Source organism: Platalea leucorodia (genome assembly GCF_965183815.1).
Source record: "Platalea leucorodia genome assembly, chromosome: 1".
Classification (NCBI taxonomy): domain Eukaryota; kingdom Metazoa; phylum Chordata; class Aves; order Pelecaniformes; family Threskiornithidae; genus Platalea; species Platalea leucorodia.
In genome coordinates, this window is record NC_138823.1 from 16,688,494 (window position 1) to 16,703,885 (window position 15,392).

General features: G+C 39.2%; 1 protein-coding gene across 1 annotated transcript in view; it reads left to right on the forward strand.

Moving 5' to 3' along the window:
- Positions 1–9,540: 9,540 nt before the first annotated feature.
- TRPS1 (transcriptional repressor GATA binding 1) overlaps positions 9,541–15,392 on the forward strand; it is a gene marked incomplete at both ends in the record, with an annotated part of 173,743 nt that continues 167,891 nt past the window's right edge. Inside the window, 2 exons of the mRNA XM_082306810.1 lie at positions 9,541–9,577; positions 12,612–13,540. Of these exons, the coding sequence (XP_082162936.1) occupies positions 9,541–9,577; positions 12,612–13,540 (966 nt within the window). The remainder of the gene's footprint in view (positions 9,578–12,611; positions 13,541–15,392) is intronic.

The window sequence follows — 15,392 nt, forward strand, 5'->3', positions numbered from 1 at the left end:
TCTTGTGCTGTTCTCATTACTCACAAGTAAAGAAGCCATGGACAAGTTACGAAGATAATTTCTAATTCCTCTCATGCACTCTTTCAATACATACTGCTTAACAAAAGAATTGTTTTAGAGATGCTTAATTTTAATTGGCTCTGATTTCATCTCTGTCTTCTTGTAAAGCAAGGCATCTTCGCAGCATAAATCCAGTTGTACCAGATTTTGGGGGATAAGAAATTTATAGCTAATACTAATCCCTAAAAAATGGCTACATCTATTGTGAAACATTCTCTACAGAATTATCACAGTTTTTGGGTCCTGTATCAGTTAATCAAGTAATTTTAGAAGCTGGATTCTCTCCTGACTGCTAATGGTGCAAAGATTGCTTTTGCAGCCTTATGTCTTGTGGTTTATCAGATCAAACTGTTACAGGAGTAATTATTTACTCTTGACTAGTCCCATTTTGGGAAGAATCTGCACGCTGATGTGTGGATGAAACATTTATCTCTTGGGTTGTTTGAAATAACAATTGTGGATGTTCTGAAGCTATTCCTAGATTGGAAAATTAGAAGCAGCCCTAGCTCGGATTGATTGGCATGGGGAGAGCAAACAGCAACAGATTATTGATTGGGCAGCAGCTAGCTGAGCAGGATGACACGATCTATACTCAGCCAACTGGCTTACATTTGGCAGTCCTTTTATTCAGTTGTGGTTATCTTGCTCCATCTGTGTTGGACTCTCAGCTTCTCCACCTAATTGGCTGTGTTAATTTGTAGCCCGCACCTTCAGATCTCAGGTACATCCCAAATTCCTTTGCACAAGTTGCAACATTACTTCAAAGAAGGTGCTGTTGTAGCCTCTGCAAATAATTTTGGGACTTTTTTTGGACTCCAAGATGCCAGTGAACCCAGAAGTTGCTTTAATAAGTTGCTTTCTTTATAAGTGAAAACACGGCAAAAGCTTTCCATTTTTGTGGGATATATCCCAGTGCAACAAATCAGCCCTACATCATTGCCGGATATTTCTTAAAACTGGTGAGGTACCGGATTGGGAATTGAGGTGCCAAGAAGGCAGCTCTGAGGAGGAAGACAGGAGCAATGCGGTAAGGCTCGCTTGCGTATAGGGGATTTTTGAGAATGGAAGTATTGGCGTAATCTGTGGTTGTACCTCTATGTAACTTTTTTTAGAGAAGTTCTTCTACATTTTTTTTTAAGGAACATTTAGATGTATTATTGATAGAAAAGAGATACAGTTAGTGTCCAACTAATTTCAAAATGTATCTTCAGTGGGAAAAACAACTGTCCACTTCTGTTTGTTCTCTACAGACTGCAGATTTCTGCTCAACTCCTATCGGTAGTTTTAGTGCCTGTCTATACATTGCAGCGTGCAGATTTTGTAACCTGTGTTGTCCTTGTGTTAGTGGAAATTACATATTTAGCTCTCAGAACAGAAATCAATTTTTAAATCTTTTTTTGTATGTGTTTTATGATCCTGGCAGATCGCCAAGGTTTAAATTAAATTTCCGATGTCTGTATGGTCGCGGCTAATGTGAGGGCTTTTGGCACTACCCCTTCATGCAATAAAGAATCAAAGCCAGTAGAGTAAGAAATCTTCTATCAAAAGCTGAAAGCTAGATTCATAAAATCACTTATGCAGGCATTATGAGATTTTCCCATGGAAAGTTTATGTGGGAGTTGGGCAAAAACTGATTCAAGAACAGCATTATTTGCACTATATATATTCATCCAGCAGTCAACAGGCTGATGCTGGCACCCCTTGCCAGTTTTAAAGGAATGCCAGTGCTCGCTACATGAAGCTGCTGCAAAGCCACATCAGCAGAATCTCGAGGGGTCTCTTTATTCTGCGCCCTCCTTCCCCATTTCCGACCGGAATTGAAATGGGTAAAACAGAAATCATATTCCTCAGTGAATAAGTGCATTCGATTCTTACAGCTATCTGAAAAATGCTTCTCTGTTTTGAAGCAGTTTCATAACAAAACATTACGGTGAAGGCGTTATAAGAGTAGCTTTCTCATCGGCATTTCACTTCATTCCTCAGCTTAACAAGAAACATAAATAAGAGATAAAAAGGGCAAATAATAGACAAACCACTCACAGTGAATCCATTTGCATTTGCTTTGGTCTTTTATTTTATTTTACTTTGTTTTGTTTTAAGAAAGTGGCTCAGTGTTTCTGAGTCTGCATGAGGACCATATGATATGTGCTGCAAGAGAGTCTTCGTAGTCAATAGGGATGATTCCAGAGGCAAGGTAATTCACCACTGCTTTGGCTGGAGCTGATATTGGGCTCCAACGTCAGTTCTCTAATTTCTGACAAATGGCCAAGATTTCTTGAATAGGCACAGCTTTCTGTTTTGTGTAGGGAACACACAATCCGCTCTTTTGTTGTGGTTGCCACTGCTGTTGTTTCTCCCCCATTCACAATGGAGAGTGGGGTTATTTGTGCTGAGTGGAAAAGCAGTGCCAAAATTTTGACTTGCTTATATTTAATGTGATGTTAATTTTTCTGATAACTATAAAGAGTATAAGAGATTTTGTAATACGGATCCCCCTGTATCGTGACCTCCAAGTCAAGAGGGCATATTGGTGATGAAAGTTTTATCTGTCACAGGCATATCAAGATGAGAGTTTACTGGATGATTGAACCCAAATGTATAGAAACTGTTTATATAGAGATTGCCAAACATTTTCCATTACTTTTCTTTTTATCTAAATTCTTGAATATATTACTAAATAAAATAGTCTGTGTTTGGAATGTATGGCTGTGGGATATATGGAAACTCACAGCATGTGGGGGGAAGAGTTAGAATAGGGAAATATAATAGTTTTGTAAACTTTACGTGAATATAGGTACATCATATATAGACTCAAGATTCAATTTGCTGATCAAAGCATCCAAATAACTTTGGATTTAATAATGTCAGCAATGAATGCTAATATATGGAAATTGAAAAGCATGGAGCAACAATAGCTAGCCACGCTTACCAGTATTACCCTGCAGCATGTAGATTTACATTTTTTTGTTTTGTTTTGAAATCACAGTTTGGAAATGTGTGTTCTTTTTCCCTTCTCCCATACTTCTGAATGTGGGTTCTCCTGAGCAAGCTTAGACAAGATTCAAGCTAAACAATACAGCAACATCAGAACCTTTGAAGGCTCAGTTTGGATAGGTACCCAAAGCCAAAGTCTGCTTTGATGTACATGGGCTCAACTCCTGTTGCCCTTGGTTGCCCTCTCTTACCTATGTAACTTGTGTCTGGAAACCCTTGCCAATTTTTTTTCTTTTTTTTTTTTTAAAAAAAAAAAGGACATTTTTGCAAACTCACGTTCGTCTTGGTTCTAGTCTGGCTGGAAAATTACTACAATAATGCCCTCTCCGGTGATGATTTAATATTGCTGTTTCGGGTCCAGACTGTAGACTTCTGCCTCCTTCCCACTTTTTAGTTTTGATCCAGCTGAAATTTCAACCCTGTTTCAAATGGGGTTTTTTTGCTTCTACTTGGAAACAAAGTTATTTGAACTTTCCTGGAATGCTAGCCAAAACCATCCTTTTTCTCCTTTCCTTCTGCTCCCCTTCTCCCAAATAATTTTTGGTTCCATTTGACTGAAGTTTTGGGCAAGGGAACTTTGATGCCTTTCTCTCATATCGCAGGCCTCACCTGGCAGAAGGGAACCGCATATCTCAGTCTTGCTCTCTCAAAGTCAGTGGGGCTTTTGCCATTAGCTTCAAGGGAAATAGGATCAGCCCATTGTATTTTTAATACAAGAGAACAAATGAGTCACTTCTTGTATCCATACCTGATTGCTCTTGCCTAGGAGCCAGGAGGTCATCTTCATCTCAAGGTAGCACTGTGCTTGCATCTGCCAATACACTCAACTCCGATTCAGTTCTGAGTCATTTGCAAACCCTAAACTTCCATTGTCTTCAAAGGACATTCAGATTACAAAGAACATTGGGTTTGCTCAGGCTGAAAAGAAATTGAAACATAGGAGATCGCCACACCTACTAGAAGAGAGTAAGACAGTGTTGTTTACCCTAAAGACAGGATGAATAGGGGGGATGGGATAGACGTGCCCACAACCTAGAGGATCTTTGATTCTTGCTAGTACAAGATTGAGGGAAAACTCCACTCCATTGACAAGAAGCAAATTCAAAATGCTTAATATAGTTGCTCTTTTTTCATTTGTAATTAGATTGTAAAGTGAGAGCTACAAGATATCACTGGTACCAGGATTGTAGTAATGTTCAGATAGCTATTGGACACTTTTATAGGAAGCAGGGATATACAGACTTATTTAACAACAAATTGTAGAATGTGAGAGATAATTAAGGGCTATAAACCCTCTTACTTTTCAGAAAGTAAGCCGCTGTCTAAGTGTTGAGGATTAGGAGCGATTTATTTTTTTCACAGAGGTAGGTGATTCTGTATCTGTCCATAGGCAGTTGAACCTTCTTTGAAGGATCTGGTATTGGCTGCTCTCCAAGGCAGAACACCAGACTAAATGGACCTCTGGTTTCATCTAATAGGGAATGTTCTACAATCCTATAAAGTGTAATGACAGGAAATTAATAGAATAACCAGAAGATTCAGTGAGGATGGCAGGGCTCTCGTAGGAGGTGTCAGTCCTGGCAGAAGTCAGTTATTTCATTGCAGTAAGCAAATCAGGCTGGATTCTCTCTGCGGTGCAATAACAACAGATTGGGGAGCATGCAAAGCAGCATCAATACATAAAAATTAAACTACTTTTAATACAGAAAGCTGAGTTTAGATAAATGCAGAACAGAGAAGCAAAGGCACAATATTCTCTGAAAGTGTGGCCTTTTTATGCTGTTTTGGAGACTAATTTACATACAAATAAAATGTCAGCTTGTCCCATAACTGTCATGATAAATTGGAGCATTTAGACTTTTGCACGAGGTGCTCTTATTAAATTACAGGATCTTGGCCTTTTGCCAAGTGCTAGGGTGACGCTCTCTCTACTGAAATGCATACGGGAGAGGGATATGGGCCTGGACATCAAGAGAAACCAGGTTCAGTCACTAACTAAGAGCCCTGCCTGCATGTCACCTTGAACACCTTGATTTTTGCATCTTCTCTGTAGATCATTTTATTTATCTGTAAAATGGCAGTGATATTAATTTTCCTGTTTTGCAAGATCCTTTGAGGTTTAACAGGTTGTCATGTTTACAGAGTATTTTTAGATGCTTGATTGGAAGCCAGGGCAAAGCAGATCTTTGCCTTGTCGCGCTCCCCTATCCTGGATGGATGGCAGGGGAGGTCCAGGAGGAGCAAGCTCTGTAGCAGGCTAGTCAGAAATGCAGAGCAGCAAACTGTTGCGCTCAAGCACTCTTACATGAAAGAAGCAATGGTAGAATTGTTCATTTTGGTTGCAAGATACTGTAATATTCCACCCCGTGTCGCTTCTTTAGACAAGTCACCTTTTGACTTCAGTTTCTCCTGCAAGTGCCTTCATGATTACCCCAGTAGTGAGCTTAAAAAGAAATAAGTGCCTGGAAGTAGGTTCAAACGATGTGTTTTGAAACGCCACTCCTAAACTCTCTGAAATGGCCAAGCGTCTGGTCTATACCCATAGAAAAGATTAGATTTATTTCAGTGGCTAGATGACTACTAATATGTGCTGTGCTCTGAAGCATATGGTAATAGAGAAGATCATTTTGAATTAATTTGATGTGATTTAATAAGAGATTTATTTGATGAGAGTTGTTTGAAGGTGACGACACTTTGTAGCTGAACAGGATTTAAGATGTCCAAAAGTGCACCTTTAGAGATTTGAGAACGATCAATGTTGGGAAAGTAAATGTAAATGAGAAGGAGCAAGCCTGAACAGACCACAGCTTTTTTTTCACTTGTCTCTTTGTTGTAAACTTTGTGGAAAAAAAAAAATAAATTGCAAAAAGCTCTTGGCAAATTGGTGATCAGGGACCAAATTGAAGAGTCTAAAAATGTGGAAGAGGAAAAGAGGAGGTGAAAAACAACAGCGTTTTGCTATAATACTGCTCTACTAGAATGATGTATAAGGCATGGTTTTCTCCTTGCATTTTCTAGATTGATGAAGCTATCATAATTTCAGTGGAGCATGCAGAGTGTAGAATATCAAGCAGATACATATTGACCAAATACACTGTTCGATCCTGCCAAATTTTACTGATATGAGGAGGCCTGTTCTACTCTAAGCAATCTCAGGCAGGAAAGAGTGGCCATGCAGTTTTAGGGCTTGTAGAAAAACACGTATAACTTCAAAAGTCCTTTGGAATTAGTTTGTTGCTTGCTTAGAGCCGTGATGTTCCCTATCTTGTACGGTGTATTTGAAGACACTGGTGGCAAAGGGGAAGAGGTGGTCTTGTTGAAGAGGGAGTTGCTTGTTCTTAAGTTTATTCTGCCCTCCCATGCTTTATGGCCTGATTCTTGAGTTCCTTACACAAAAGGGGTTGTTATTCCCTTCTCAGCAGAGAAAGGGTAGGACATGTATCAGTTGCTCTCAGACAGGCTTGCTCTGAGAACCGCAAGCAAAGCTGGGAGAGAAGTGTTGTGTGTGACTGCGTCTGACTCTGTGTCCCACCCAGAGATGGTGGGGATGTGAACCTGTACACGTCTCTTTTCTGTCATTTTGCTGTTCAAGTATCCATGAGGAAAGGTGGAAAAATGGGAGCTTTAGCCAGTCCTGTACCGCTGTGTCTGAGTTGGGGGGTAGTTTGCATCTAATGTAAAATAATTTTCAGTGAAGGCAGCAATTTCACCTGGAATTTCCAGTGTGTTTACAGATTATTATTATTTTTTTTTTTTTTTTTAGATGCTTACATTAGAAAACATACAGGTCTTTGAACTGTGGGCTGTCCTGGTTAGCTTGTTGACTTTCTAGTTGTGCTCGGCGCGGGTCTGGGCCAGCCCGGCGGGACGGGCTGCGGCGGAGGGCTGGGTGCAGAGTGGCTCCCCGGGGATGGAGCCCGCTGTGGAGATGGTTTCCCAGAAATTCACTCTCAAGACAGGAGCTTTCTGGCTTCAGAGCTCGTGTGCCTTACAGCTGCTCGATTGTTATATGGAGAGTGGGGAGAAGGCTCCAGATCAGTTAGGACTTTATGTGCTTGATAGAAGCCGACACTTTGAACACTTAAGGGTTTTTTATATAAAGCACAGCAGACAGTCTCTGTGGCCTATTTATGTGTAATAAGCTAGGTTTTGTTTTCTGCCTTGTTTTTTTTTTTCTGTGAAAAGAAAAAGAAAAAAAAAAGGAGAGAGAAATTAAAACCACAGCAGTATTTTCCCATGCGGCTATAGTGAGTATCCTGCGATCTCACATGATCAGCTGTCCTGGTGGGGTGGAGTGTGGGAAGGTGTCAAAATATGTCTCTTAATTTTTTTTTTTTTCTTAAAAGGGAAAGCCAGATGAGTGCCAAAAACCCTGTTCTCTTCTCTAGCCCTGCAGTAACAAACTACATGAGTGTATGTTATTAAGATGATAAGATTAAATTTCTAGCTACTAACATGCTATCACAACAGCAAAGGGGGAAAAAGATCTTGAAAAAATTATGAAAATTAGTCTGACGGTCTCCTTTTAATAATAAGATCACTCCCAACCCCAACAGACAGTGTAGGCTGGAATTCCACAGGGCTTTTTTGTGGTCCTAATGATTTTAATAATACTTTGTGCTATGTAGCACCTTTCATTAGAGGATCACAAAGTGCTTTACAGTCACTAATTAATTAAGCCTCACAACACTCCTGTGAGATAGGTAAGTATTAGACATATATTAAGCTGAGACACTGAGAGTTAATGATTTTTTGCTGCATTATTCTAGCAAAATGATTGATGTTTAAGCGCCGTATGTGCATTATATGTCTGTGTGTGGGTGTGTAATATATATGAGTGTAAAAATATTAATTTTACTATCCCTTAACAAAGAGGTCCTACTTGAGCCTGTTGAATATAAATGCGTATTTTCATTTAACTTTTTGTTGCTGCAGCATATTGACTGATAACATCACAGTCTTCATAGACCCTTGACTGGGTTTGCTATGTGTCTGCTTGTGCATCTACTTGTACAAAGATTAGTCAGTGACATCTCCCAAAATTCAGACATCTTTCTAAATGTATTATTCTGTTAAAAAGAGCATATGACTAAGATGTGACCTAAACCTGTAGTGCAAGCACAAGGCAACAACTATGCTGTTGCAATAGGTTTTGATGACAAGTCATCACGTTCAATAAAAGTAATGAGCAACAACAATGACCCATTGCAGGAGCTGATGATCAGCAGGTAATTAGCCATTATCTTCACCATGCATAAGAAACTATTGATTATCAGAATTTACTTTTTATTTTTATTTTTTAAAAGAGGTACAGTAGTCACTGGTAATTCATTATCCTGAATTACAAACTGATTTTAGCAGAACTTTTCACTTTTTGCTTTCAGGGATAAATTGATGTGAGTGATTGTTGAACAGAAAAGTCTGTATCTTGCAGATGCATGAATCGTGTAGAATAGCCTCGGCTGGTTTTGAGGGAAACTATATATAGCTATTAGTGTTATTTCCACTTCAAAATAGCTGAGGGTGATCATATCAGGTGAAAAAAACCCTCATGGTTTAAAGGTAATTTCAGCATAATGAAAAGAAGATACTAAACTCTGGATTACGGAGCCCGAAGACAAGTTCTGCAGCGTGGGCCCTATCCAAAGTTCCCTCAGCTCGAGAAGTCTCTTCATTCACATCAGGCTTAGTAATTCTTTTATTTTGGGAAGATCACCATTTCCAGTGATGAAAAGGTAGTTCAGTCCCAATGGCTGTTCATCACTTGGCCTCTTCACTAACAGCCAACAAACGTGCTTATTATCGTGATGGCATTTTTGAGATGTGGATAGTTGCCCACTTAAAGTAACACCACTAAATCCATTTCAAGTGGGACACGAAGCAGCCAGCAGATGATAAGTTTCAATTGCTGATGGCAGAGCCTGGATATGAACCAGTTATTTGTATTCCTTTATCCATCCCATTAGGCCAGTCCCATTACGATGCACAGTACCTGTTAATATATGTGAATTTTTAAGGCACTTTTAATTTTTACAGCATTTATCCAGCTTATTTTCAACACTTACTTTAAACTTGTTTTAAACTTGTTTTTTGGTGAACATCACTTCTGAGATAATTTTTGTCTCTCTTTCTCTGTGTGTGTGTGTTTGTATGTGTGTGTGTACAAGAGTGTGTGTGTCTGAGGAGAAGGCAGCCATGGAATTTCTTATGCTTGATGGAAGCAGAGAACAGCAGCCACTATTTGTATAGTGCCCACTAATAGATGCATGTGAATGTGCAATAGGCATAATAATGTTTTTAAGTAAAAAACATATTTTGAATGCATAATTTAGGAAGGAAAACCTTTTTTTGTTTTGTTTTGCAGATATACAGATCAGCTCTCAAAATGTCTTCTGTGTCTTCCGTGCATCTTCTAAGACAATTGCATTAGCCCGCCTGCTAGTTGACTAGTAGAATTAATAATTGTAAAAAGCACTCTAAAGCCACATGCCTTATGAAGTCAATGCTGGGTATGATTTTACAAGTATGTGATCCATTTTTTCAAGTGAAATTGTTAACTGAAAACGTTCTTGGCACACAATAAAACATTGTGCAATCTGTTATTTGTCTTAGAGATAATAATTTCAGAGTGGCTATATTCTTTCTATATCTAACTTATGACTTGCTAGGGGATGGTTTCTTCAATTTAGGAGTATTGCAAATGTAGTTTTATTTACATGCTATGTCTCTGAAAAATGATAGTGGTGGAATTTCAGCGACAAAAAAAAAAATACTGTGCCTTTTCTTACTGTCCCCTTGAGTGGCTATCAAGCAAATAAGTGACAGATGATTTTTCAAAAGCTAAAAGAAACAAGAGGGGAAAATACTTTCAAATTCAACTTCAGAAAGTTTTTTTATTTAAATCAATGTTATCTTCTTTCCTTTCTTTCTCCAAGTGTAGAATATTGCATGAAAAAGCTCCATTAGGCAGATATGGGTTTCTTCCCCCCCTCCATTAACATACAGACTCATAGATATGTGAGGAAAATTTGAACTAAAGTATCTAGATCTGGAGTACTGTCTAGTTAGCCTGTATACAGTCCAGATTTTTCTTTTCTTTGCTCTATAGGGATTTTTTTCTTTCCTTTCCTCTGACTCTCTTCTGTTAGTTGCCATGAAGATAGCAAAGTCTCTAAACTTTCCTTATCTGCCAAAAATATCTGTAACAAAAACATTTTAAAACATTGCATTTAGTCTTGTTTAATTTTGACTGAGGTAACAGTCACGATGTTTACTTTCTCGATTTCTGATTTTTCTTCACTGAGTAGTTAGGACTCCTTTCTCTGTCCTCTAACTGCCATGAATTGCATTTAAACAGAAGTTATTTTAAAAATGGTTTGGGATGTGTAACGAGGAGAAAAATACAGACTTAGCTGAACACCTACCAGAGATGCTCACCAATATTTTTAGTGTGTGTTAACCAAGAGCATTCATGAAGTCCCACCGAGAAGCAGTGATGCTAAAAGGCTAAGGACTATCTTTATACCTTGAATTATATACGTGCGCATGTTGTTTTAGTAGGCTGAGTCTGTATTGTAATAGTTCTCTTACCACAACAGGAAATCTTTCTTTTCTCTTAGTTCTGAGTGACTTCATGGTTCAGAAGTTATCGGGGAAAAAAAAAAGTAAAATCCAGTGCATACATATCCCAGTAGGTGTGGTTGACATTAAAGAGAAGACACTTGGTTCCCAAGCATGTGCGTCTTCTACAGTAAGGAATCACAGTAGGCATTTAAGAAACCTATTAAGACCACACGGAGTGTCAAAATTTGTGTAACACGAGCTGGCATTCTGTGTGAAAGCCATCTCGCTGTAGCCCGTGCTGCCTGTGGATCAGCTCAACCACAAAGACAACAGAGCCAGCCCAAGACACAAGTTGAACACTTCCCCTAAGAAGTTGTCTGTTTTTATCAACATAGCATACAGTGCCCTTTCATGTGGAGCAGATGTAAATAAGAGGATGTACAGATGCCTGTTCTTTGATTTTTAACCTCCATCCCCAGCCGTACTTCTCAAAGTACCGTTTTGAGAAGGTCATCCGTGGCTTTTAAAGGTCTGGATGCAACACCATTTGGAGCACATCAGTGCTGCTCCCAGAATCGCCAGGTGGTCCTCCCTTCGCAGAGCGTTATATATCTCCAGTGCCTCTGTAGGCACCCGGCCGTGGCTGGCCTGGGAATGGGGACTCAAGCTTGAGTCTGCAGCTCACATCTCATGTGTGGTACTGCAAGCTGCTGCCACCGGACCACACGCAATTTGGCAAAGAGAATCATCCATCACTCTACACAGCATTGGCAAAGATAAGAGCATAGAAAAAGTTGTAGCACATCTGTCTTCTGCCCATAGCTAGCATGTGAACACAAATGGATCAAACCAGCTGGTGATGAATATCAAATCCAGAACCACACAGTGGAGATGGCAGGGAAGTTTCATATATATATATATGTATATTTTCCCTAAGTAGGCTGGGGAAGGTAGATATGTAGCGGATGAGGAATTTGGCTTACTACCTGCACAGTCTGATTATTTGTTCTTCCATCATCTCCCCTGTTCAGCTAGCAGCTAACTCACTGGTGGCAGACTCCTCCTTTCTCTCTGATCCTTATTGCTCTCCTGTCTGAGCTTTCTTAAGTGGATCCTGGAAGTCTTACTTGCAGATTTAGCGATAGTGGCTGTGTCTGCAAAGAGGACTGAGCAGAGGAAGGTTTGGCTGTTTAGATCCATGTGGATTCCAGGTGTTTTCGGGGTAGATCCTGACTCAGCCACACAGCAATGTCAAATGTCTGGATCCAGGCCTGTAAAATTTTATTGACAACGGGTTTCCTAATAAAGTTAGTTTCTCTTTGTTTGGCAAATAGAACTAATTACATGAATAATGGACTGTGGGGCCAGACTCCAGAATATCCATATAATCCTGTTTGAAGTTTATGGGCAGTAGGAGGGGGAGCTTTTGCTATAGAGAAACTGATACCTGGTTAGGAAAAATACTTTCTCTGAAACCTCAGTTACTTACTCGCCTATATCTGTTTCCTTCCTAATAATTTGTTTACGTGGTCCTGATTATGTCTTTTAGGTGTATTTTTGCAAAGCTACATTATATGTAGTTGTACAGTGTATGAACATTAGACTGCAAAAGTTTATTTTTCCCCTTAGTTTTTTAAACTGATTTTAAAGGAAGCATTCATTTACAATTATTTCTGCCAGACCATTATCTTCCAAAAAGATAATGAAACCTGTAATTCACTCACTCTGATGGCAGTGTTTTTCTACTTTAAAATTGTCTTTTATTTAAGTTCAGTCTCAGTGTGACCATTTTTTTTAATATAAAGTTCCAGTTTTCTGCATAGACTAAAAACCTGCTTGACAAAAATTTTCTGAAAAGTCGATGTAATCATGTAGTTCAGAATGCTTAAAAAAGTGCGAGGCTTATAATCTGTTATTTATCTTGAATAATTCTATAGGGTGTTTTGCTTTTTTTCTTTTTTTTTTTTTTCTTTCTTTTTTTTTTTCTGTGGTAGATATGGTCCGGAAAAAGAACCCCCCTCTAAGAAACGTTGCTAGTGAAGGTGAGGTACAGACCCTTGAGTCTACAGGTACTGAAAGTGAAGAGTCTGGAAGGAAAAAGGAATTTTCCGCAGAGCAGATGCAAGAAAACACTGACCAGGGTGATGCGGCAGAGTTAAATAACAAGGAGGAACTTTGCACGCATGTCCAAGAGCCATCTTCCAGCATTAAAAAGGACTTTAAAAGCTCAGTGCTGAGTGAAAAGGCTGGCTTCAATTATGAAAGCCACAATAAGGGAGGAAATGTTCCATCCTTCCCTCATGATGAGGTGACAGACAGAAATATGCTGGCTTTCTCATCTCCAGCTGTTGGGGGAATCTGTGAGCCCTTGAAGTCTCCTCAAAAATCAGATGCAGATGACACCCAAGATGTGGTCTGTACCCCATCAGGAGATGCAGCGGAGACAAATGAGGAGCATCAGATGTCGCCAAAAGCTTCAGATGAAACAGTGCAAGTGCAAAGTGGTCAAACTGATGGCCAAGGCTCAAGCCCGGTCCCCATGGCCTCAAAAAACCCACAAGTGCCTTCAGATGGGGGTTTAAGGCTGAACAAATCTAAAGCAGATTTGTTGGTAAATGATAACCCAGATACGGCGCCTCTGTCTCCAGAGCTTCAGGACTTCAAATGCAACATCTGTGGATACGGTTACTATGGGAACGACCCCACAGATCTCATCAAACACTTCCGCAAGTACCACCTAGGACTGCACAACCGCACCAGGCAGGATGCTGAGCTCGACACTAAAATTTTGGCTCTCCACAACATGGTGCAGTTCAGCCACTCCAAAGACTTCCAGAAAGTCAACCGCACTGTGCTTTCAGGAGTGCTGCAGGACATCAATTCCCAGAGGCCTGTCTTATTAAATGGGACTTACGATGTGCAGGTTTGTATTTTCCCAGCCTCCCCGCTTCTGCTAACTGCCTTCTCAACTGCAAAGTCGGTTATTTGCAAAGCCTCTCCTACCTACGTGATTAACGTATTTCATATAACCTGCTTAAGCCTTAAGAACCATTTTTGTCTATTGTAGCCAGGCTTTCTGCAGGTCTGCTGAGCATCTGGTACAGTACAGTACTTGGCTTTTTGACCAGTGATATTTCTGTGTGCGATTTAGTTGTTGTGGTAATCAATAGCAAAAGATCTTATTCAGCAGACAGGCAAAATGCTGAATTGGTAATCATATCTGAAGGATTCTCTGTCACAGAAAGAAAAGAGCAAATAATAATGAAAAATAACAACCAGATAGACAAAAGACAGCAGCTGGAAATTAAAAATGTAATCCTAAATTATCAGCTGCCGAGAGTCAAGATTTGGCTTATTGATCCTTTATTAGGATAAAATAAATGGCAAGTCTTGGCAACTCCAAAGTTTTCTAGTGCCAGAAAAACAGGATACACAATGGTTATTTAAAACATTTCAAAAAGTAACAGTAATTCACGCTGTCCTTCGCATTAGTGAGCATGCAAGGAAAGGACTATTGCCTCAGTCATTTTCTCATCTAGTTGGAGCAGGGAAAAAAATACAGATACTGCTGTAAAAAAAAAAAAAAATCTTATTTTTACCATAAAAGAGTGGACTGAAAAGCTTTTTTATGGAGTCTCTGTTAGTTTCTTATCAGCTAATATTTAATTAGTTAAAAAAAAATGATGCTGCTTTAAAAAAAAATAGTCTCATGAGTGAGCTGAGAGATGTGGTAGGATACTTCAATATTGTATTATATAATAATTCGGATTTTTAAGAAAAAAACCTGACATAACAAAGTTTGCATACAAAATGAGTTCAAATGTCCATCCAATTTCAAGTGTATAGGACATGATGTCCGACTTGGTAGTAATCACCAGGCAAAACTCAGGGTATGTTAAAATAAAAAGGCAGAAGCTGGAAAATATTTAATAATGCTTGCAGAGACTGTAGGTATAGGATTTGCAAAACAGGTTAAGATGGCTAACATCTAACTTCAAGTAAGAAGCTGAAACCGGAACACAAGTCAGGAACTCGAAGCTTTTTAAGTGATTTAAACTTTTCCTCTTTTTTCAGAAACTCTACAACTTCTTTGTGGAGCAGCAAATCAAACTAAGGTCGTTATTATGCGTAAAAGCTGCAATCTTTGAACTGCTGTCTTACTGAAAGATCACTTCGCTGTCTCGTGTCAGACACTCTCTCCTGTCAAACTGTGATTAGAAAGCAAATACGTGATTTAGTTAAAAGAGGTTAGAAGTGAATAATGTCAGAATGTGAAATGATGGTTTATAATTAGCACATAGTATGATGTTAATACCTGGATTTCCTGCTATAGTTTCAGTTTGCTGACTCCGGGGACAGCATCTTAGAGCAACTGATCCGTGCTGTCAGGAAGACATTCAAACTGGAACAGCTCAGGCATACAGTATAGAGGAATTTGAGTTTCTAAACACACTTTCATTTCCTCCAAACAATTGTTTCGTTAGGTCCTTAGTTATTTATAGGAAAGTTTATGCTTGATTAGAATGAGCTGGACACTTTTCCTATGCAGTGCTTTCAGAAATAAAACAGATGTGTGAGCTATCTCAGTTTGAACTGATAGAAGTAGAAATAAAACAGCTGAACCTAGACTATACTTGTCTACTAAGCCCTGGCAGTAAGATACTGCAGGGGAGACAAAAAGCGGTAGGAAACAGCCCATAGATAATCTACTTAAGATCAGTCTTTTCTCAGACGAAAAACATTTTCCAAAATAGAACAGACAGGCTATACAATGT